General features: G+C 40.6%; 1 protein-coding gene across 1 annotated transcript in view; it reads left to right on the top strand.

Moving 5' to 3' along the window:
• Positions 1-23854, top strand: part of DERL1 (derlin 1) — a 29460-nt gene extending 5606 nt beyond the window's left edge. Inside the window, 7 exon segments of the mRNA NM_001257937.1 lie at positions 6502-6613; positions 11377-11441; positions 12689-12715; positions 14393-14488; positions 15669-15721; positions 17866-17976; positions 21617-23854. Coding sequence (NP_001244866.1) covers positions 6502-6613; positions 11377-11441; positions 12689-12715; positions 14393-14488; positions 15669-15721; positions 17866-17976; positions 21617-21755 — 603 coding nt within the window. The 3' untranslated portion in view covers positions 21756-23854.
• Positions 23855-25784: the final 1930 nt, after the last annotated feature.

Raw genomic sequence — 25784 nt, 5'->3', positions numbered from 1 at the left:
TAGTATGTAGAACACATCGAAAAGTGTTTGTAATACCCAGTAAATAGCCTGATAAATAGGCTATTCAAAAATAGTTGCCTCCTTTGTAGTTAATATGGGAAAAAAAAAGTTGCCAATTTTTATTTATCAGCCAGTACTTTGTGCCTTATTTCCTTCTCTCCTGGACAGTAAGATTCTAATTTTAATTAGTAATTGAAATGTAACTGCTGGATGATTATTCTGCTTTGTCTCCTTAAAAGCATCCTGACTTGAAATGGGAAGATGTGAACTCTTGATTTCTCTAATTTGTTTCCAGGGATAAGAAATGGTACCAACCAATTCTGTGACTCAGCCTAGTGCTTATGTTTGCCAAGCTTTTGCTTACATATCACATTTAACCTGATGACAGCAACCTTATGAGACTGATTTAAGAGTGGATTGGGGAAGAGAGACATTTCAACTTAGCAGGGAGGAGAATGAACTTGGGCTATAGGCTGAGCATAGAAGTTCTATATCCATCAAGGTTTGGCTATAGAACTCTAGTGGCAAGTGTTTTGGTATGTTGAAAATCTAAGTTGAAAATCTTTCCTTAGTAGTCCTGTCCACATTGAACAGTTCAGCTGTGGTCTGTAATAACGTTGCCCATTGGATTGTGGCTTTTTAAAAAACTTTTTATTGAGTTATAATATATAAGCAGGAGAGTGTATGTATAATAAGTTTATAGCTTGAGTTTTTAAAAATTCAAAACATGTGCATAGCCAGCATTCAGATCAAGAAACAGAATCCCTAAAACCTTCCTCCTGCTTCCTTCTGGTCACTGTCCTCTCTAAGGGTGACTGTGCTCTGGATTTTTAATACCATGTATTGTTTTTGCCAGTCTTTATGCTTTCTATAGATGGCATTATGAAGTATGTTCTCTTTTGTGTCTAGCTGCTTTTATCAACATTATGTTTGAGAGTCACCCATGTTGTTGCCTGTGGTTATAGATTGCTCATTGTGGGACCATACCACAATCTATTTACTCATTCAGCTATTAATGGACCTTTAGGGCAGTTTCCAGTTTGGCTGTTATGAATGGTGCTGCTATGAACATTCTAGTACATGTCTTGGTGAACATATGTATTTCTGGGTGAGCATGAATAGTCATTTCTGTTGCTTATATATCTAGGAGTAGATTTGATGGCTTCTAATTGCTCTTTTTAAAGATTAAGTGCGTTTCATTTGTTTAAATGATTGGAAGGGGCCTTTTCTTGCCTACTCGTCGTGTCCCCCCCACCCAGCAAAAAAGGCTACAGTTTGCTAAACCAGCATTTTGTCACACAGGTGCTCATCATCTTTCTTGCTTGGTGGCTGATACATACGTAAGTTCAAATCAAGTGATCCTTCTTATTTCAGACAAATCTTCGCTTTTCATACTTAAAAAAAAAAAAAAAACAATGAAACACTCTAGACTCTGGATGGCAAATTATTTCAGTAGCAGATTGTTTAGAAGATTTTAGTTAAAGGATGGCTGCAACCTACACTCTCAAGTTGTTGGACTAATAACTGAGGAACAATGTCTTACATCTTCTTGAAGAGTGTATATAGCAGTGAGCACATGGGCTACATGTCCTTGTTAAGTGAGGAAGTCTGGGTGGATTACCGGAACTCTAATTAGGGCCCAGCTTTCCTCCTGAAAAAAACTGGGATCATTATGGGCCTAGCCTTGAGGTTGCTGTGGACTTAAAATGAGATACTCCCCAGTGAGTGCTCTCAGTAAGTGTGAGGCAGGCAGTCCTCTGTCTGCAAGTTTTGGCTCTTTGTGCTGCAGCTGGCTGCCTCTTAGGCTCTCCAGGGTTGAAAATGGGCCTCTTTACTCCTGGCGCTGAACATAAAGCCAATTCCTTCTCCTTACTGTTTACATATCTGGTAGAGGAAAAAATGGGATTTAGTTGGATACTTACAACGGGGATTTCCGAAATATGTTACACTGTATCCTTCTAAAGAGATAAGCTGTCTTCTGGTGTTTTTAGATTATAATTTTAAAGTAAAACAAAAATAATATTAAGTCTTTTAGATCAATGAAAGCAAGTATAACTTAAGGGTAGGCTTAATGAACAGGGAAAAGAAGTGAGATATTTTGACAGACACTGATTTCCAAAGAACAGGTGCGCACAGTGACTAAAAATAGTCTTGTGTCATCAGCATTAGAGAAAATGTAGTCAGACAAAAACGAGGTTTCTTTTCCACACCAGGCCTTGAGTAACTTATAGGAATATGGGGGTAGTTGAAATATGAATTTATAAAAACCGGTTAGCAGGTGTTTCCAAAAAGATTGTGATAATACAATTAATACACCCACACATATTAATTCTTTTTACAAGACATCTTTTTAATTCACTGTCTTAATTCCAACCTTTTACAAACCCTGTAAGATAAGGAAGGCAGAAGTCATAGGATAATGTCATTGGGTAGATGATGAAGCCAATTTGACGTCCATACGTTTCTAAGGTTCCAGGGCTACTTAGGAGGTTTTGCTTCTGGTCTTTACTCCCAGTGCTTTTCTTAAGCACAGAGAATGAATTAGTAGGTTTATTCTGAGTCCATTTCAGGATTATACAAGTGTCTTAGTAGTGAACACTTACACTAATTATAATTGTACCTCATAATACTGATGCCATTTGTGAGAGGGATTGTAAAAATAGGGGCTTAATATCACAAACTCTGGAGTCAGACTGTCTGGGATAAAATTCTAGCTTCACCACTTACTGGCTGATGCTTAACCTTTTCTTACCCTGTTTCCTCATCTATGAAATCCATCTCCTGAATCAGTGCATGTAAATAAGCAGAGTAGCACACTAATTTAATGATTTATTTAAAAAAACCCATTAACTATGGAAATTGAGGCTCAGAAGTGGTGACTTATAAGCAAAAACTGAAACCCAGGCCTTCTCAAATCATCTCCAGTTTCTTTCCAACAAACTATCCTGTTTCTGTGATAAAGTTGTGAATAAATCAAAACAAATGTTAACCTATTTTATTTTTCTGGTTTAATACAAGTTTCTTGGAAAGTCACTTTTTCGGTATGCACATCGTGCTTCCCTCTGCAAGGTATTAAGCTCTGAGGGTTACATTCCCATACTTGGAGAGTGGAACTGGCCAGTCTGTATGTGGCCAGTCCCCGTGACTGATGTCCTCCATTCCAGCCACACTCGAATTGTTAGCAGTACCCATTCAGTTATTGTGCTCTTGCAATTCTTGGGGCCTTTGTAACAAGTCCACATGTCCCCTCCCTTCTGCCAACTCTTTCTTCTTTTGACAGCCTTCTCCACTACTCTGAGGAATTCAGGGGGCATGTCTTTTGTGCTTGGTATATGCTAGTGTGCAATGAGATAGACATATAGCTCTCATACCAAAAGCCAGCATTTCGCTGCCATTTTCAAAAGTTTAGGAAGGCCGTCTACTTCAATCACTATTTAACATTGTTCTGGTGGGGGTGCCAGCCAGTGAATTAAACAAGAATGAAATAAGATACAAAAGTTGATTTACAGCTAGGGTTGTATGCTTAGAAAGCCCAAGAAGCTCAATTTTCTTTTTTGTTGAGACAGAGTTTCACTCTTGTTGCCCAGGCTGGAGTGCAATGGTGTGATCTCGGCTCACTGCAACCTCTGCCTCCTGGGTTCAAGCGATTCTTCTGCCTCAGCCTCCGGAGTAGCTGGGATTACAGGCATGCGCCACCACGCCTGGCTAATTTTGTATTTTTAGGAGAGACGAGGTTTCTCCATGTTGGTCAGGCTGGTCTTGAACTCCCAACCTCAGGTGATCTGCCCGCCTTGGCCTCCCAAAGTGCTGGGATTACAGGCATGAGCCACTGCACCCGGCCGAAGCTCAATTTTCAATATTGTAGGCAGTAAGATACTCAACTTTTGTGGTTAGATATAAAAAGAAAGAGAGCTCTATAGACAACTCTAAAAGCTATGAAAAACTTTTTGGCTGAGAATTATATCAATATCACATGGATATAATGAAATAATGGTTCTAATTCATTTAGAAAAATAAAATATTGAGACTAACCAAGAAAATTGTGACAATTGTCGAAGAAAAAACAGGCGGGGGGATATCATTTAGCTATTTAACTTTACCAGGTATTAAAATATATTATAAAAGTAATAGAAATTAGGCTAGGCACAGTGGCTCATGCCTATAATCCCGGCACTTTGGGAGGCTGAGGTGGGAGGATCATTTGAGGCTGGCAGTTTGAGACCAGCCTGGACAACGTAGGGAGAGCCCGTCTCCAAAAAAAAAAAAAAAAAAATTTAAACAGGTACGATGGTACATGCCTGTAGTCCTAGCCACTTGGGAGGCTGAGTGGAGAATTGCTTGAACCCAGAAATTTGAGGTTACAGTGAGCTGTGGTCATGACACTGCACTCCAACCTGAGCAACAGACTGAGACCTTGTCTCAAAAAAAAAAAAAAAAAAAAAAGTAAAATAACTTGATATTGGCATAGGAATCAATTCCAAACATAATGGTGTTAAAATAGACCTTAATATAAAAGAGGCTAGAGTGTAAATGTTCAATGAAAGTAGTTTTACAAATAATTGGAAAAAATGAGGGTTACTCTGTAAATGGCATTGGGAAAACAGGGCAACCATTTAGAAAAACAGTTGGATCTCTTCCTCATTCCTTGGATGCACCTTGAAAGTGCTAAAATAAAACCGTAAACACTTACATTCTTGGAGCAAAAAGACTTTCTAAACATGACACATCATGGACACATTTGCTTACATTTAATTAAACCTTTGTATGCCAAAATATGGCAAAAATACCATGAAAGTCAAATGACTGATCAGAAAATGCTTGCAATGATGAGAAAGAGAAATTTCATAATGTCTGAAGAAATACAGCCAGGTGCGATGGCTCATGCCTGTAATCCCAGCACTTTGGGAGGCCAGGGCAGGTGGATCGCTTGAGCTCAGGAGTTTGAGACGAGCCTGGGCGACATGATGAGACCCTGTATCTACAAAAAATACAAAAATTAGCCAGGTGTGGTGGTGCATGCTAGTAGTCCCAGCTACTCGGGAGGCTGAGGTGGGAGAATCACCTGAGTCTGGGAGGTGGAGGTTGTGGTGAGCTAAGATCATGCCATTGCACGCCAGCCTGGGCATCAGAGCAAGATCCTATCTCAGGGAAAAAAAAAAAAAAAGAAATGTAAATCCAGAAGAACAGATGAATAAAGGAAATTCTCAGGTTTTTAAAACATGAGAAGGTGCTTGACTTCTCATAATGCAAATAAAAATTAGTTTTCAGATTGGTGAATATATAATACATGAAATGGTGAGAGTATGGAGAGAAGACAGGCAGTCATCTACTTTTTAGGAGGAAGTATAAATCGAGCAGACATTTTTGTAGGCATTTGGCAGTATCTACCAAAATAAATGCTTATGTCTGTTGCTCTAGCAGATTTATTGACAGGAACTTATTCTGTATATGCACATATAAAGAGGATTTACAGGAATATTCATTGTGGCATTGTAACAGTTTAAACAAAAGTTTAGACATTCACATACAAGGAATACTGTGAAACCAATTAAAATATTTTGTCGGGAATGAACCAAGGTATAAAACAGTGCCATATAGAGTAGAATAAAGAAGAATGAGTAATAGTAACATGTGTTTCTTAGAGGAAATACAGGACACTGATCAGCTGTTGTTGGAACTGGGAGACTGGAAGTTGGGAATGAGGCTTACTTGTTACTTTATTATTTAATTTAATTTAATTTAATTTTTTTGAGATGGAGCGATTCTCCTGCCTCAGCCTCCCAAGTAACTGAGATTACAGGCGCCTGCCACCACACCTGGCTAATTTTTATATTTTTAGTAGAGACGTAGTTTCACCATGTTGGCCAGGCTGGTCTTGAACTTTTGATCTCAGGTGATCTGCCTGCCTCGTCTTTCTAAAGTGCTGGGATTACAGGGCATGAGCCACTGAACCTGGCCTACTTATTACTTTAGACCCTTCTTATGTTTTGTTTTTTCAGGGAAATGTTTTTAAAGAAAAAGTGCCCCTATTGCCTATTTAGTGCATTGGTTTGAATAAAAAATTGTTGTTTTACTTCTGCCTTTGTGGCATTTTTGGACAAGGTTTGTCATTCTAGAATATTCTTTCCCTAAATAGAGGCATTACTGTACTGTTGGAAATTAAGCCTTTGTAATTCATTTTTTGATGTAGGCTTACTTGTATGCCTGATCTTAGTAAAGACTGATCATGTACTCATATAGTATTGATTTTGTTTCAACTTGTTTAGAAATATTTGTTGCTTATTTTATGATGTCGTTTTATTCCATTGATCTGCAAATTGATGTGATCGTAACTGGTGTGAACACTTTTCTTCAGCTGTTTTCTTGAATTGTGTTGGTAGTATCACTTTCATACCTCTCATTGAGGAGGATGCTTTGCAGGGTTTATTTTGTTTAGTTAAAAGGGAAAAAAATAAGCAGGCTTACAGAAACTAACAGCTGTGTTTATTTTGATCTGGACAGATTTGGAGGCCAATCACTGCCACCTTTTATTTCCCTGTGGGTCCAGGAACTGGATTTCTTTATTTGGTCAATTTGTATTTCTTATATCAGTATTCTACACGACTTGAAACAGGTATGTTACCCATAGTTGTTTTAAGTATTGTTTCTTTCTCATTTACTAATCTATGTGTTTTCTTTGGAGGAATTTGGAGGGCAGTTAGCATTACAAAAAGAAACTGGGTATGGATAGTAAATGCTCAGTGACTGTGCTGGGACTGCACCAGGCACTTAGCTTATTCAATTTTTAATCCTCACAACATCCTGAGGTATAAGTAGCAGTGTTACCATTTTATAGATGCAAAAAGTAGCAGATCAGAGGTTGACATGTCTTGTCCATCTCCTTAGTGGCTAAGCTGTATACCTCTCATTTATTTTGACAGTCTCACTCATTTCTTTTGCAGCAGTCCTTGTCCTTCAGTGCAGAATTGGGCTGGAGTATATATGTCTCCTAGATTGGGGTTGAAAAACACTATTTTATGTAATTAAAAGCCTAGATTTGTTCTCCAATTGAAAAACTCAACTCTAAAGTACAGTATATAACCAAGATTTAATGATATATAATAGTTTATCAGGTATGAATACCAATGTAATATTTTATTTATTTATTTATTTTTTGAGGCAGTCTTGCTCTGTTGCCTAGGCTGGAGGGCAGTGGTGCCATCTCAGTTCACTGCAGCCTCTGCCTCTCGGGATCACGCAATTCTCGTGCCTCAGCCTCCTGAGTAGCTGAGATTATAGGCACCTGCCACCATACCTGGCTAATTTTTGTATTTTTAGTAGAGACGGGGTTTCACCCTGTTGGCCAGGCTGATCTCAAACTCCTGACCTCAAGTGATCTGCCTGCCTCGGCCTCCCAAAGTGCTGGGATTACAGGTGTGAGCCAACGCGCCCAGCCAACCTACGTAATATTATGGATAAATTCGAAAAATCTTACTGAATTGTCATTTATTTCCTACGATACCTTATATGCTTTTCTGAGTCGCTTACACTAAAGAAACAATGCATCAGTACGCTGTGTTACAGTATGGATATAATTTTGTTAAATTTAAATGATTTTGAAAAGGCTGACTGACTTCAGAGACTTTATAAACTTGCTGGCTGTTACCTCAGGGTAGAGAACTCTGAACCACCCTTAAATGTAAGTCAGTGTTCATGTGGTTGAGAATTGTGAATCAGCCTCATCACTGCAGGGAAATAGTAGGATGGGTATTTGATGTCAAGTAACATTTTTCCTTAAATTGGCATTTGCTACTAGGTTCTTTTTCAAAATAAAGAAATTGTATTAATACAAAGTATAAGGTCATAGACTATTTTATTACTATTGGGAGAAACCTAGTTTATTTCCTGAGTTTTACCAAAAGATGAATAGGAGATTCAAGGAAGTGAAGTAACTTGGCAGAAGTGAAACTGACGACCAGTCCTCTCACCACCATATCAGGGGTTTGATCTTTAAATCTACCAGAATATGTGATTTTTATTCTCCTTTGTTCCAGTTGGACCCATTGTGATACTGAGTGCTTAGCAGTCTACCTTTCTGGTATAACTTAATTGAGGATTAATTTGTTAGAGTAATTTTTTTTGTTTGTTTTGAGACAGGGTCTTATTCTGTCACCCAGGCTGGAGTATAGTGGCACGGTCGTGGCTCCCTGCAGCCTTGACTGCCTGGGTTCAAGTGATCCTCCCACCTTAGCCTCCCTAGTAGCTACAAGTATGGGTGTTAAACTGCCACACCTGGCTGACTTTTGTATTTTTGTAGAGATGGGGTTTCACTATGTTGCCCAGCCTGGTCTTGAACTCCTGGGCTTGAGAGATCTGCCCACCTTGGCCTCCCAAAGTGCTGGGATTACAGGTGTGAGCCACTGTGTCCAGCTGGAGTAATTTTTTTATATTGATAGTAAATGTTATCTCAGTAGTAAAATAGATTAAGTGTGGATGATCTATGATCAGTTATTTAAAATTTTATTCTGGAAAATTTTCAAACATATGAAAAAGTGGAGGGAAAAGTCAATGAACCTTTTTTCTTTTTGTTGAGACCAAATTCGCATAACATAAAATTCATCATTTTAACCATTTTAAGGTGTACAATTCAGTGATCTTTAGTATATTCACAATGTTATGCAGCTGTCACCATAATCTAATTCTAGAACATTTTCATTACTTCCTAAAAAAGCCAAAGCAGTCACAGTTTACCCTGCTCTTCCCCTCCTCCCAGCCTCTGGCAACCACTAAACTACTTTCTGTGTCTATGGATTCACCTATTCAGGACATTTCATATGTCCTCTGGTGACTGACTTCTTTCACTTATCACAATGTTTTTAAGGTTCATCCCTGTTGTAGTGTATGTCAGTACGAACCCTGCTTAACCATCTAATGGTTATCACCTCTAATAGTTACCTCATAGCCAATCTTGTTTTATTTATATCTATGACTGTCCTCCACCCCTGATTTTTTGAAGCAAAATGCCAGACATTTCATTGGTAAATATTTCAGAATTTAACTCTGAACTATAAGGACTTGAAAAATAATTCTAATGCTATTTTTAAACCTAAATTGCAATAATTCCATGGCCACTCTTTTTTTTGTTTGTTTTTTTTTTGAGATACAGTTTTACTCTGTCACCCAGGTTGGAGTGCAGTGGCATGATCTCAGCTGACTGCAACCTCTGCCTCCTGGGTTCAAGCGATTCTCGTGCCTCAGGCTCCTGAGTAGCTGGGACTCCAGGTACGTGCCACCACGCCCAGCTAATTTTTGTATTTTTAGTAGACAGGGTTTCACCATGTTGGCCAGGCTGGTCTCAAACTCCTGACCTCAAGTGATTCGCCCACCTCAGCCTCCCAAAGTGCTGGGATTATAGGTGTGAGCCACTGTACCCGACCAAAACCACTGATCTTATTGACTCTTTAGATTTGCCTGTTCTGGGCATTTCTTAAAATCATTTTGTTGCCTTTTGTGACTTATGTCTTTTGCATAGCATAATGTTTTCAAGATTCTTCCATATAGCATGTGTCAGTACTTCATTCCATTATATCGCCAATTAAGATTCCATCGTATGGACATACCTCATTTTGTTTATTCAGGCATCAGTTGATAGACATTTGACTTGGTTTCATTTTTTGGCCATTATGAATAATAGCTGCTATGAACTTATAGAGGGGAGCTTTTGAGATCATTCTACTTAATGCTCTTATTTCATAGATAAGAAAACAGTGATCTGGAGTGGTGGTGACATGTCCCAAAAGTCGCAAAGCTCTTTGAGTTAATGCAGTTAGGACTGGAACCCAGGTTCACTGATCCCCAGTTTTCTCTCAGCCACATAGCTTTAAGTTAACATCTTGACAAAATGTTTGCCACCTGCATATTTTCCCTCCTGGCTAAATTGTTAGGTATATAGCAGAGTTGACTTATTTATGAGGTTTCTGATTTGAACTGGAAGACTGTAATTTGAAACCAGTTAATTTGTAAATTCTGAGTTGCAAGCATGTCAGATAATATAGTACTGTAATTTATATGATTACAATATTTTAAGTACTCAGTCTAAAGACTCCTTAGGAATCAGACAGCCAAAGCCACATCAAAAGAAGCACAGCTATTATTAAAATTCAGAAATTGTGTTAGAATTTCAGCTCTGATTCATCATTGTGATCCTCTAGCATTAGGCCTGCTTAACACTGTGGCTGAAGTGTGCTTTGAGGTATCAAGGGAGAAATAAAGGAGAGTAGAAGACACTTTTGCTGGAAACCTATTTTGTTTTAGATATATCTTTCTGCCTTGCTGACACTTGTTGGGTTTCTTTTTTTAAATTGACTAGCTATATCATGTAACTGTGAGGGGGTGTGGAGTGGGGAGGGAAAGTAACTTTCAAGCTAGAGTGATCTTACAGTCATTTCTGTTTTTTTTTTTTTTTTTTGCTTCTCTTAAAGTCTTCTAACCGAAGGCATTAGGAATCATGCTTGTAAGAGAGCTCGTTGTTGATTATTCTGCCCAGTAAGGCATATGGCGCAGTGACAGCAGCACTGTGCTAGTAATTTGATGTCACTCTGCTTCTAACAAGCTCTGTGACTTTGGTCATGTGACTTTAACTCCGCATCTGTAAGAAGCAGGTCATAGGTCTTTCCGTTCTCCCTTCCAGATGCAGTATGAGGACTGAGTCAGAGGCTATGGAAAGGTTTTGGGACGCTTTATTCCCTCCTTCCCCCACATTGTTTTCCCGTGGTAGAATGTAAGTCTCTGGAAGACAGAGACTTTCTTTTTCAGTATCTAAGGCCAGTGTGGTACAGGGGGTTATGTGTGTGTGTTTGTGTTTCTAATAATAATGGTAAGTACCTCCCAGCATAGCCATGCTGGAGGAGACACAACAGGAGACCAAACAGCCATGGTTCCTCCTCTGACAGAGCTTACAGTGTAGTGGAGGAGGACAGGGATCAAGCATGTCATCCTGAATGCGGCCTTCAGGTCACGGTGAGAGCCAAGAAGGAAAGGCTGACAGGCTGGGAAGGAGCTTGGGGGGCCTCACTGGTCTTTGGGATGCAGGGCTCAGTAGCTGTGGAATTGACTGTACTTTCTCTGCGTCTATTTTAGCCTGTGGTAGTCAGAGCATGTCACTTATTGGAATTCAGTTAGGAGAGCATAGATTAACCTTATTCAGGTAACTTTGATTCAGGGCTTTATTGGGGACATTGTTTAGATATTTTAAAAAATTCACTTTTCTAGAGACGAGTGGTTTTTAAAATGTTCTCATTTTGGCTTTTTCTATAACTTTTTGAAGTGTTTCTCTATGTAGATGTTACTTTGTTCTGAAATTCTGAACCATGACATTTGGCTTGTTTTTGTTTCCAGGAGCTTTTGATGGGAGGCCAGCAGACTATTTATTCATGCTCCTCTTTAACTGGATTTGCATCGTGGTATCCTTCAGTCTGTGATTTTGGGCCAGAAATAAAACCAGTTTTTTCCAGGTTTGGGGAAATAGACCATATTATGTAAACATTTCAAATTACAATATTTGCATCTTGGTTGACTGCAGTTAATAGGAATAATTAAAGTTTTTTTGAAAAAAAGCTGTACTAAATCATATAGCCCTTGAGTTATGCATTGTCTTACCATTTGTGGGATTTTTTTCCCACCTTTGGTTGAGTAGTTTTATGACTGTTCCCTCTTCTTGTTCCCAGTTCTTTGTGTTCTCATGTGTGACAGCTTGTTGACTGAGGCACAAAGAGAGTCCGTGCCATGAAACAGCTTTTGAAATCTGTGGTCCTTATCAGATAATTAATTTACAACCAGCATCCTTTTCTGACTTCATTTTTGTCCTTCTCTGGGGTCCTACATAGTAATTCAGTCCCTCTATAAAGTACCCAGCTCTGGGAAGGGACACAGTACGTTTCTCTGCTTTGTATCAATAGCAGTTGTCAGCCGCCCTCCAACTGCAGGCCTCTTACAGATGGTGAGAGCACAGCAGCTCTTGATGTCTCAGGTCCTGTGCAAAATTGGTGAGCTCAAAATTGCCTTTGGGCTCAGCTTCCATTTAAACTTGGCCAAGGGCCAGAAAATGTGGTACTGTGGATGCCCTTTGCCCTCCTTTAAGGGAAGGAAAAAAATGTTTTGGACTTTAACCATGCTATAGAGCCCTGAGAATGTAAGTAGAATGATTATTTCCTTCAAAGGCTACAGACATCTTTATCCTTTATTTGAAGGAGAGACGTTAAAATGTAATAGCAGAGGAAAAGAATGCCGGGTGACCAGACTAAGTCATAGGCTGAAACTGTTGATTTCTACTGTGTTCTTGTCATGGTATCGTCGAATGAAATATGCATAATGAAGATTAGATACCTTTGTGTTGTGGACCGTTTTAAGCAGTCTGAACTATAGAAAAGTATTTTCCTTCAGAACACTGGAATTAACTTAAAAATTTTTTTAATTAAAAAAATATGTATATAAATTAGAGATGGGGTCTTGCTGTGTTGCCCAGGCTGGTTTGGAACTCCTGGCCTCAAGCAATCCTCCCATCTTGGCCTTCCAAAGTACAGAGATTACAGGCATAAGCCAAATTACACCTGGCCAAGTGAACTTTTAAGTGGGGGGAAAATAAACACATCAGTCTTGACTAGGTACAGAATGCTTCTTTTATGTCTGATCTTTAACTTTACAAACCAAGATTACTGGCTTGACAATGGATATGCAGGTAAGTGTCCCTGTAAACTATCTATTTGCCCTTTTATATGTTTCAAATCATCAGTCGCCATCAGAGAAATGCAAATCAAAACCACAATGAGATACCATCTCACACCAGTTAGAATGGCAATCATTAAAAAAATCAGGAAACAACAGGTGCTGGAGAGGATGTGGAGAAATAGGAACACTTTTACACTGTTGGTGGGACTGTAAACTAGTTCAACCATTGTGGAAAACAGTGTGGCGATTGCTTAAGGATCTAGAACTAGAAATACCATATGACCCAGCCACCCCACTACTGGGGATATACCCAAAGGATTATAAGTCATGCTGCTATAAAGACACATGCACACGTATGTTTATTGCAGCACTATTCACAATAGCAAAGACTTGGAATCAACCCAGTTGTCCATCAGTGACAGACTGGATTAAGAAAATGTGGCACATATACACCATGGAATACTATGCAGCCATAAAAATGGATGAGTTCGTGTCCTTTGTAGGGACATGGATGCAGCTGGAAACCATTCTTAGCAAACTATCGCAAGAACAGAAAACCAAATTCCGCATGTTCTCACTCATAGGTGGGAATTGAACAATGAGATCACTTGGACACAGGAAGGGGATCATCACATACCAGGTCCTATTGTGGGGAGGGACCGGGGAGGGAGAACATTAGGAGATATACCTAATGTAAATGACGAGTTAATGGGTACAGCACACCAACATGGCACATGTATACATATGTAACAAACCTGCACGTTGTGCACATGTACCCTAGAACTTCAAGTATAATAAAATATATATATACTGTTAGTGGCCTTTGTCAGAAGTTGAAATTGCATTAACTATGGGGTTAATTACGTGGTATTTTGAAATTATAGAATTACAACTGTTTTATTTATTTGTTTATTTTTGAGACAGAGTCTTGCTCTGTTGCCCAGGCTGGAGTGCAGTGGCTCGATCTCGGCTCACTGCAGCCTCCGCCTCCCGGATTCAAGCGATTCTCCTGCCTCAGCTTCCCAAGTAGCTGGGATTACAGATGCGTGACACCACGCCCGGCTAATTTTTGTATTTTTAGTAGAGATGGGATTTCACCATGTTGGTCAGGCTGGTCTTGAACTCCTGACCTCATGATCTGCCTGCCTTGGCCTCCCAAAGTGCTAGGATTACAGGCGTGAGCCACTGTGCCTGGCCTACAGCTGTTTTATTTTGAAGATCTTAAGTCAGCTAAATCTTTGAAGCTCTTACATGAATTATCTAAATCATTGCTTTCCTTGCTCATTTCTGGCCTCTTTTTGGTGTTTGAACATTGACAGTAATGGTTGTCTGGTATTTTCTAGGCATGTGACGGTAATGGTTGTCTAGTATTTCTAGGCATGTATATGGATGTTTTTTAAAAATTGAGATTATATGGTAATGCTTTGTTGCTTTTTGTAAATAACAGAGCTTGACTCTTACATTTCTGAATCCATCTAAAATGATGTAGTTTTGTTGTATTTTATTATAGGCTTTTGTAGTATTCGTTGTATGATAAATAATAGGATCAATTTATAGTTCTGATTGGTTGAGTTTCCCTTTACCCAGGTGAGGATTGTTGTGAAGAGGAGGGGTAAAAAGCATAGTAGATGTACACGGTTTTACGTGCCTCTGGAGCTTGGTTTTTACATGTCGACTTCTTTTGCAGTTGCTGATGATTCCTCTGATCATGTCAGTACTTTATGTCTGGGCCCAGCTGAACAGAGACATGATTGTATCATTTTGGTTTGGAACACGATTTAAGGTACTTTACCTTGATTGGAAGTGTCCTTTTCATTTGTCTTTGCAGAAATCCCTCTTCAGTCCAGAGATGTACTTTCTGACTCACCCAGAAGAGGTCACTGCAGAGCAGTGTACCATAGGCAAGCCCCTTTCTGCCCTCCTCAATCCCAGCTCTATTTAATTAGCCAACCTGGAGTCTGTTGCTGGCTTTTGTTTCTTCACTCCCTCTCTACCTCAGGCCCCTCTGGGATATGTCCCTGAGTGATCTTATGTGTCTGTGTTAGAGAGAAGGAGAGAGAACTCATGTGAAACCCTGCCTTTACAAATCAGTTCTTATCACTCCCTCATTCCCTGTTATTTGCTTTATACTGTAGCTGAAACAGACTGTTTTTGCCCCCAAACACTTCTCTTTGTACATTCTTTCACAGTTTTCCACCTGTAACATCTTGATTCTCTTTTTCGTATAAATCCTGCCCATTCTTAATTTGAATTGGAACTGAACATATTTCCTGAGTCTCCTGCCTATACTTCATCTTACCTTTGGGCTTTTTCAATACTTTGTGTTTCTCTTTAGTACTTACCACATGTAGCTGTAAAGTTATTTAAGTATAACCCTCTCTTTCCTAGTTTGTGAAGTTTCTTGCAACTCCTTTAGCTCTTGATATGATGGCTTGGATTTGGTAAGGGGCTCAAATGTTCATCTGGAGAGCTTTCTTATTTGGGACAGTATTAGTTTAAGATATCAATATGTGATGAGATAAAAATTCAGAGTAATTTTGCAAGATATATAAAAGAAGAACTTGAAAAGATGAGGTATGTTTATTTTATTTGTAACAATTTGTTGGCTGGAATCTTAGTGTGATTCTGTCATGGGCCTTGCTTTTAGTAGCATCTGTGGGACACTCATCTGCTTTTTGAAGCTGTTTGTTAATAGCAATTCAGCAGGGCCTGTATTGCAGCAGACCTGTGGGCAAAGTACTGTGTCCTTCCAGTTACAAATACACAAGTAAGTCTAGTTTTAGATAGGAAGGTTTAAGTATAGTGGGAATAATGCTAGATTGATTTGAGAAATTTTGCAGTGACCTTCCAGAGGATTTATATAAAGCCCTTGTCAGTGTATCCTTACCCATTTTAGTCCCAGTAGTAGCTGTGTCCTCGTCAGGTGTGGCTACTCACATTTGCATATATTTATTCCATCCTAGGCCTGCTATTTACCCTGGGTTATCCTTGGATTCAACTATATCATCGGAGGCTCGTAAGTGATATTAGATTTATTTAATTGGAAACTAATCCTTGGGAAATTTCCATTAGTTTTTATCTTTCTCTAACCTTTATACAACTTTAAAGAATCCCAACATTGATGCATTAGAACCTTGTACTTATGGGATAATTTTACTTCGATGGAATTGATTAGATTGCGGGGCTTTAAGCACATTTAACATTGAATGGTTGCGATTTTGTTAACTTATTGTTACACATAGTGTGTTCCTATGTGTGTATAGGAATAAATATGTATTTCTGGATTCACTATTCAGATTGACAGAGACCTAATTTTTGTCTGAGTTGACTCCTCTAAGAGCTATGTATAAAATTACTATGTCTTATATTCTTAAGGCATTTCCAGAATGCCTTGGAGACTGCCGATCAGTCATAGAAATCCAGATTCTTAGATAGGATATAATTTTGCAAGTGGTTTCATAGTATAGAACTTTTTTTTTTTTTTTTTTTTGAGATGCAGTTTCACTTTTGTCGCCCAGGCTGGAGTGCAATGGTGCGATCTTGGCTCATTGTAACCTTTGCCTCATGGTTCAAGCGATTCTCCTGCCTCAGCCTCCTGAGTGGCTGGGATTACAGGCACCCGCCTCCACGCCCGGCTATTTTTTTTATTTTTTTTATTTTTTTTATTTTTAGTAGAGACGGGCTTTCACTGTGTTTGCCAGGCTGTTCTCAAACTCCTAACCTCAAATGATCTGCCTGCCTTGGCCTCCCAAAGTGCTGGAATTACAGGCGTGAGCCACCGTGCCTAGCTGATAATACAGAGCTTTTGGCCAACCAGGGTCAAATATCTAGTCTATTGGTCAGGAATTAGAACTAGACATAGGAATACCTTTAATTCATCCAGTCAGAATTTTAAAGGGAGGGTACTAAGATGGAGCTTCTCTAAGAACTCCCATTTCTTCATATTTTCTGTTTATTTATTTACTTATTATTATTTTTTTTTTGAGATGGGGTCTCGCTCTGTCACCGAGGTTGAAGTTCAGTGGCACGATCTTGGCTCACTGCAACCTCTGCTTCCCAGGTTCAAGCAATTCTCATGCCTCAGCCTCCCGAGTAGCTGGGATTACAGGCGTGCACCACCACACCCAGCTAATTTTTGTATTTTTTGTAGAGATGAGGTTTCACCATATTGCCCAGGCTGGTCTCAAATTCCTGACCTCAAATGACCCTCCCGCCTTGGCCTCCCAAAGTGCTGGGATTGCAGGCTTGAGCCACTGCACCCCACCAGAACTCCCATTTCTTATACTACAAACTACTTTTTAATATTTCAATCGATTTTTATAGTGCTGGTTCTTCATGTATCTGACATACTTGCTCTGTGTGATCCTGACTTCTTCTGCATATTGTTGGGGAGAAGAGAATGAATGGAGCAGACTGTTCAGAAAAGCATGTTCTGAACTTGGTAAAGCTGCTCTTCCAGCCAGGAAGGCGAAGTCTAAAGTAGTTGCAGGTGTTGATTTGTCCCTGCTAGGAATCATGTTGCAGGTGAAGACAAACAGGATATGTAATAGTAACAGTAGATCTATACACTCTTGAGGTGACCTGTGTGTAAGCCATGGGAAAACTGAAGAAGGTCAGCGTTGATTTCAGGGTGCAAGTCAGCTTTCCTAAGTGATCTCTGTGGTGTCTTACACTCAAGGGTACAAGAGGCAAGAGAGAAGTGCTTAATAGTTCCAGGAAATGGGGAACAGGCATTTATTGTTCCTCTTTTCCTTACTCCCACGCTTCTCTCTTGGTAGCCTTCATGTTTGCCCACATTTTATCAATACAGTATTCATGACTGAAAGCATTCAGAAGCATGCTTTACAACTTCCCCAACTCTTGAGGCAGGAAGTAGCAAAAACAATATTTTGAGGATGGGCTGGTGCTTGAAAGAGATGTCGGAGGGGCTGCTGGCCTTGAAGAGTGGCGGGCCTCATTGGTTCAGCAGGACTGATTTCCCGTCTCCCTCAGAATGCATTTGCCACTCGGACTACAAAAGGGCTCATTGTCAGCTCTCACAGACTCCCAGGGACTAAATGGTCTGCCTTGAAGGCTCTCTTCTTTATGATATTAGTTAAAACTTGGTTCGTTTCACTATATTGCTTGAATGTCTTTAAACTCATTTGGCTCTCTTTGCAGGGTAATCAATGAGCTTATTGGAAATCTGGTTGGACATCTTTATTTTTTCCTAATGTTCAGATACCCAATGGACTTGGGAGGAAGAAATTTTCTATCGACACCTCAGTTTTTGTAAGTGTTTTTGTCCTGTCTCATCTAACATTTTAGTGCCTGTGTTCTTAATGCATCCTAATAAGAGCTCCATGAGGAGTATGATTTAGCCCCATGCCCCATCTGATGGAGTAACCTAAGGCAACAAATGACTTATCCTCGTCACATAGTCACCGGAAGTCAGGCATTAAAGCCTTGGCTCCATTGCCTTCTTGTTACTCTTTTAGCCAGGGACCACTGACAGCTAGGTTCCAGCATTACAGGAGGCTTCTCAGCCCACCGAGCCTGCCGAGGGACCCGATGCAGCTCCAGAGTACGAAGCAGTGGGCTGGGGAATGGGCAGTCACAGGATAGTGGGGTGTCTTTTCTTGGCCCATCAGTTTTTTACCCATGATTTTGCCCAAGGAAGGGTAAGTTAGCTTGTTAGTCAGCAATTTTAAGCATTTTTATATTAAATACTATGGATTAGCCATTTTACAGGACTGTTCAGAGTTAAAATGAGAGCCTTGAGGTTTGTATGGTCCCAACCCCCTGGGAGTTTGTGCTCTTTGTCTGCTTTTAGGGTTTACTGAAGTAGGATGCTAAGGGCAACAGCTTTGATTTTTGAGACAAACTTGGGTTTGAATCTCAGTCCCCTCAGATAGCAGTTTTTATATTGGGAAAGTCACTTAATCAAGCCTCCAGGTTTCAGTCTGCAAGTCTGTAAGTTGTGGGAGAAACCACTGTCTCACAAGACTGCATGAGGTAAGATACACCGTTGGGAAGCACATAGTGGGTTCTCCATAAGTAAAGCTAGCTGCCATATTCCTGAAGGTGGGGGTAGGAGAGCAGGATTTTGATGAGCTGAGAGGAGATGCGCACACACATAGAAGCATGTAATAGTCGTGTGACCATTCTGTCAGTGAGGCAAAAAGGCTGTTGAAGAAGGGACCAGTTAAATCACCATCTGGGTGTCACAGCCTGCCTGACAATCACGCCTAATCTCATATCAGGGATATGCAGTAATAGCTTGCATTTAAAAGCTTTAAAAAAACAAACAAACCAAACCCTTTCACATCTTGCTAATTTTAATGTTTTGCAGTTCTGTCATTCTTCTAAGGGATCAATGAGGGCAGTAAAACTTGAGCAGGCCTCCTCTTTCTCCCCCTCCTTTTATAGGGTAGGGGTATGTTTTTCAAAGACTTTTCAAATTGTGAACTGTAATTTACAGAGATATACCATATTGGTGGTTGTGGTGTGTGTGTTTTTCTTTAAGAGAATAAAAGGAAACTTGTTTCTCTTCTGAGCCTTGAATTGCCTTCAGGCTAAAAAAACAAATGACCAATCTGGTTTCTAATTATCAAAGGACATAATAACAGCAGGTTTGGCTTTCTGATCTAGGTTTATCAAGTAGGATGGCAGATGCATCAATTAAAAAAAGCTTGGTGCTTTTGGGGGGCAGCCAACAGTTACTTTACTTTAAATGGCCATATTCTAACTTAACGGCTTGTAGCTACTTCTCAGTTGTGGGCAACACAGGATACAAGATTCTAGTGGCAAAATCAGCAGAGCCCTGGAGCCTGCCTTCCACTTGAACTTTCTCTGTTGGTGGAAGTCCTTCTGCTAAATTTTGCATAAAGATCAGATGACAAAATATAGCTCCTTGCAAAAGCAATAACTGCTTTGAAATTACCATAAATTTTTGTTGATTATGTATAATTGGGTATCTTTTTATACTAATTATTTGCATTTAATTTCACTATCTACTTAATCAGTGGAGATGGCTTCCATATTGTCTTAGAGTGAGTAGCAAAGCAAGACAGCCCTAGCATTGCCTTCTGTAAGTGTTCTATTTTATCATGTACTTTGGAGGAATATTATTGTACCAGAAGGCATGGATGTTGAGAAACCAGCACTTGGAAAATACATTTTGATTTAATGGTAAAGCTGTATTTGTTTAAAATGGAGGAGGTGAGTATAAGAAGGTATAACTACCTTTCTAAATGGAATGCTGATACATTCGTATCACCATTTTCCATTCCATTTAGAGTACTTATATCTTCCCTGTACACATTAAATTTTGTGTTTAAAAGGGGTTGTTGGCCGGGCGTGGTTGCTCACGCCGGTAATCCCAGCATTTTGGGAGGCCAACAGGGGCGGATCACGAGGTCAGGAGATCGAGACCATCCTGGCCAACATGGTGAAACGCTGGCTCTACTAAAAATACAAAAATTAGCTGGGCATGGTGGTGGGCGCCCGTAATCCTAGCTACTCGGGAGGCTGAGGCAGGAGAATCGCTTGAACCCAGGACGGGGAGGTTGCAGTGAGCTGAGATCGTGCTACTGACTCCAGCCTGGTGACAGAGTGAGACTCCGTCTCAAAATAAATAAATAAATAAATAAATAAATAAATAAATAAATAAATAAATAAAAAAGCGGGTTGTTTTCTGTTTTGGGAAGAGGCATGAAGGTATTGAGTATGATGTAAACAGACTCCAGTCACTGACTGCTGTTCCCAGGCAGGAGGCATGTAGTATAACAAGTAGTGCAGGGTGCAGGCTCTGGAGCCAGGCTCACTGGGTTGGAATCCTGTCACTTTTGAAGCGCTTCACTCAGTGTTGGCTCAATTTTCTTGTTTATAAAACAGGAGTAATAGTAATGCCTACCTCATGGGGTTGTTGTGAAGATCAAATGAATTGATAAGCAGGCAGCACCTGGTGTAAGGTAATGCTCGCTGAGTAAGTTCACAGAATAGCTGCTCTTGTATGAGGTCAAGTATAAAGCCTGTCCTCTTCAGGGTTTCTGCTGTGGACAAGTCACTTGTCATGACTTACTCTTGCTGCCAGGAAGGGTTTAAGCAGAGGTATCAGATCATCCTCTCTGCCTTCAAGCAAAATTTTAAACATTAGGATCTGCTAAGTGGAATAGGTTTAAACACATTCTCAGTTCAGTAATAAAAGAGTCAAGGATGGGAAATAGTTGGAAAATACTACTGAGAGTGTAGGCTTGAGTTTAAATTCTCTTAGCTGTTCTGTGAACTCTTAGTTTATTAATTTTAAGGTGGGAAATCATGTAACCTTCTGGGGCCCCAGCTCTCCCACCATCCGTGAGAAGGGAAGAATGTACCTGGAAGGCAGATTCTGAATACATTTTAAAACATACCCATACTTCCAACATAGAAAGCCTTCTTCCCCCGTCTCCTTTGATGGGCTCAGCTGAGAGCCTTTTAGAAATGCTGTGCAAGGCTCAAACACGCAGGCTGTGGATTTGGCCTTTGAAAGTGAATGTATTTTGTATCCTTTGATCCAGTTTGAGCCGTATTTAGATATACCAAGATGCTATCAGTCATTCTTTGGTTGCTGGGCTTGTGGGTGTAATATTTTTGTTTCCATACTGTTCTGCATGGATTACTTTTATAAGCGGAGAAAAAAACGTTCAGAGTGTGAATTTAGCTGAAATCTGAATACATTTAAGAAACATGAAAAACGAATGCCTTCTGTGGTCAGGTCATGGAGCTGAGTACTGAAAACACAAAGTTAAATAAGACATTGTCCCTCATCGCCTTCAACATGACAAGTGCCATGGGAAGAGCAGGAGAGGGAGGTGTTCTCGGAGGTCAGATAACTGTGTGGAAGTGACTTTGTTCTCTTCTCTCCCTTTGTGTCCCCGTCTTTCTGCACCAGGTACCGCTGGCTGCCCAGTAGGAGAGGAGGAGTATCAGGATTTGGTGTGCCCCCTGCTAGCATGAGGCGAGCTGCTGATCAGAACGGCGGAGGCGGGAGACACAACTGGGGCCAGGGCTTTCGACTTGGAGACCAGTGAAGGGGCGGCCTCAGGCAGCCGCTCCTCTCAAGCCACATTTTCTCCCAGTGCTGGGTGCGCTTAACAACTGCGTTCTAGCTAACACTGTTGGACCTGACCCACACTGAATGTAGTCTTTCAGTACGAGACAAAGTTTTTTAAATCCTGAAGACAAATACAAGTGTTCCACAAGTTTCCCGATTCTCATTCAAGTCCTTACTGCTGTGAAGAACAAATACCAACTGTGCAAATTGCAAAACTGACTACATTTTTTGGTGTCTTCTCTTCTCCCCTTTCCGTCGGAATAATGGGTTTTAGCGGGTCCTCGTCTGCTGGCATTGAGCTGGGGAGCTGGGGCTGGGTCACCAAACGCTTCTCAAAAGGACCCTTATCTCTTTCTTGCACACATGCCTCCCTCCCACTTTTCCCAGCCCCCACATGTGCAACTAGAAGAGGTTGCCCATAAAATTGTTCTGCCCTTGACAGGCTCTCTTATTTATTGACTTTTGCCAAGGCTTGATCACAACAATCATATTCACGCAATCTTCCCCTTTTGGTGGCAGAACTGTAGCAATAGGGGGAGAAGACTGAAGCAGCGGATGAAGCGCTTTCTCAGCTTTTGGAATTGCTTCGACCTGACATCCGTTGTAACCATTTGCCACCTCTTCAGATGTTTTCATGAAAAAGTACCACTGAGTCAGTGAGGGCCACAGATGATATTAATGAGATATGAGGGTTGTTGCTGGGTGTTTTTTTCCTGAGTTAAGTGATCAAGACTAGTGGAGTTGTGTCTAACGCAGGGGTTAGGTTTCAACCATGGGGGATGCAACCCCTTTGCGTTTCTTACGTAAGGCATACTGGCTTTGTGTACCCAGAGTAGTTGGGTTGCTTTGTGTTAGGAGGATCCAGGTCATGTCGGCTACAGGGAGATGCTCTCTTTGAGAGGCTCCTGGGCATTGATTCCATTTCATTCTCATTCTGGATATGTGTTCGTTGAGTAAAGGAGGAGAGACCCTCATACGCTATTTAAATGTCATTTTTTTGCCTATCCCCCATTTTTTGGTCATGTTTCAGTTAATTGTGAAGAAGGTGCAGCTCCTCTCTGCACGGAGATCATTTTTTAAAGTTAATATAAGCACAGCTAAGGGAATAACATGATTTAAGGTTGAAATGGCTTTAGAATCATTTGGGTTTGAGGGTCTGTTATTTTGAGTCATGAATGTACAAGCTCTGTGAATCAACCAGCTTAAATACCCACAACTTTTTTTTCGTAGGTGGGCTTTTCCTATCAGAGCTTGGCTCATAACCAAATAAAGTTTTTTGAAGGCCGTGGCTTTTCACACAGTTATTTTATTTTTTGACGTTATCTGAAAGCAGACTGTTAGGAGCAGTATTGAGTGGCCGTCATACTTTGAGGCAACTAAAAAGGCTTCAAACGTTTTGATCAGTTTCTTTTCAGGAAACATTGTGCTCTAACAGTATGCCTATTCTTTCCCCTGCTCTTAAACAGTGTGATGTGTGTTAATCCTAGGAAATGAGAGTTGGCAAACAGCTTCTCATTTTGAATAGAGTTTGTGTGTACCTCTCCATATTTAATTTATATGATAAAATAGGTGGGGAGAGTTTGACCCTTAACTGTCATATGTTTTGTTGTTGATCTGTGGCCACAATAAAGTTTACTTGTAAAATTTTAGAGGCCATTATTCCAATTATGTTGCATGTACACTCATTGTACAGGCGTGCAGACTCACTGTATGTATAAGAATATTCTGACGGTGGGTGACCCGGAGTCTCCGGTGTACCATCTTACCAGTCAGCTGCCTGCGAGCAGTCAGTTTTTTCCTAAAGGTTTACAAGTATTTAGAACTCTTCAGTTCAGGGCAAAATGTTCATGAAGTTATTCCTCTTAAACATGGTCAGGAAGCTGATGACATTATTGATTTTGTCTGGATTATCTTTCTGGAATAATAACAAGCTATTTGAGTTTTGACTTGGCAAGGCAAAACATGACAGTGGATTCTCTTTACAAATGGAAAAAAAAATCCTTATTTTGTATAAAGGACTTCCCTTTTTGTAAACTAATTCTTTTTATTGGTAAAAATTGTAAATTAAAATGTGCAACTTGAAGGTTGTCTGTGTTAAGTTTCCATGTCCGTGCTCTGCTGTCTGTTAGATATCACATAATTTGTGTAACCAGTCATCTCTTGAAGAGCATTTAGGAAGTACCCAATATTTTTTGCTGGATTAATTTCTGGACGCAGAATTCCTGGGTTTTCATTTTAATGAAGGAGGATGCTTCCTAACTTTGAGTGAGGAGTCATACCTGCTTGTAGCATGCTTTATGGCATTTTTATAGCTTCTACTTATGAACCTGAGCCCTGGAACTTTATAAAATTAGATTAATCCCATTTCCTCATGAGGCACACACAGACTACCCCCCCCCCTTTTTTTTTTCTCGAAGGTGAACTCCCAGTCTGTATCTTGGGCCTTCGGCAGGCCAACTTCACTCATCACAAGGTGAGGTGACAGGAATCAGGCTGTATGTATGTCCCTTTTCTATTACTGGGCAAATACTGAAGCAATAGAAAAAGATCCTGCTTATTGAGAAGGACACGTTGCCAGTATCACTGTGTTCTAAGCTACCTTTTGAATGACACTGATCTAATAATAGGCAGTGTTGCAGTTGCCAACATCTTCGTTTGTTGCCAACTCTGTTTGTGAGGTCCCTGCCCCTCTTACACTTTCAGCAGTAACTTAACACTCTGAATAACTAACCTTTGGAAGAAGTTACTCCTTCCTGGACTTTATACTGTTTGTATCTTAGAAGGCTGGGCTGAGCAAATGGGTTTATTGGCAGTTCACTTGTTCGCCTTCCAGAGTGACTGGTGATCAAAATCGGCCAGAAATACCATGTCCCGTGTTTACTTCTTTCTTCAGTCCTTCATACCCTTCCCTCCCTCCATACTTTCCCTCCGGGTCCCTCCCTCCCCCTCCCTCCCTGCCTCTCTCCCTCCCTCCCTCTCTCTCCTTTCTTTCTTTTTTGAGATGGGATCTCACTCTGTCACCCAGCTGGGAGTCCAGTGGCATGATCTCAGCTCGCTGTAACCTCTGCCTCCCAGGTTCAAATGATCCTCCCACCTCAGCCTGCTGAGTAGCTGGGACCACAGCTGTGTGCCACCACACTCGGCTAATTTTTTGTATTTTTGGTCGATACGGAGTTTCACTATGTTGCTCAGGCTGGTCTCAAACTCCTGAGCTCAGGCAAGCCACCTGCCTCGGCCTCCCAAAGTGCTGGGATTATAGGCCTGAGCCATGGTGCCCAGCCTTTCCCATGATTTATATGTGTGGTTTAAGCCTAGGCTCCTTCCTATATGGTCCCCTTATCTCACATCAGCTCTGCTTGTTCCAGTAGGAACCCCATGTTCAGGGGCACACCTGGGCACTGAGCAGTAATGTGCCAGGTACTTTGTGAAAAAGCCTCCAGCTTACGGTTTTTAAAATCTGGCTATACACAAGCATTAAACTTGAGATTTTTTAAAAAATGCAGTTATCTTGGCTCATTCCCATTCTACGTATTTTTGAGGTTCCTAGTGATTCTGATGTTCACTTGGATTTGGGAACTTGTGTTTAAACAAACTTGTGAAATAGTATTATCCCCGTTTTCCAGATAAGGAAACGTAAGCTTCAAATCTCTTGATTAAAATCAGGCAGCAACCAGGTGTGGTGGCTCACGTCTGTAATCCCAGCTGTTTGGGAGGCCGAGGTGGGTGGACCTCCTGAGGTTGGGAGTTTGAGACCAGCCTGACCAACATGGAGAAACCCCGTATCTACTAAAAATACAAAAATTAGCTGTGCGTGGTGGCATTTACCTGTAATCCCAGCTACTCGGGAGGCTGAGGCAGGGGAATGACTTGAACCCGAGAGGTGGAGGTTGCGGTGAGCTGAGATTGTGCCATTGCACTCCAGTCTGGGCAACAAGAGCAAAACTCCGTATCAAAACAAAAACAAAAACAAAAAACAACAACAAAACAAATAAGCTAGAAGGTGCCA

This window comes from Macaca mulatta, chromosome 8, assembly GCF_049350105.2.
Source record: "Macaca mulatta isolate MMU2019108-1 chromosome 8, T2T-MMU8v2.0, whole genome shotgun sequence".
NCBI lineage: Eukaryota > Metazoa > Chordata > Mammalia > Primates > Cercopithecidae > Macaca > Macaca mulatta.
This window is presented reverse-complemented; position numbering and strand designations above follow the sequence as displayed.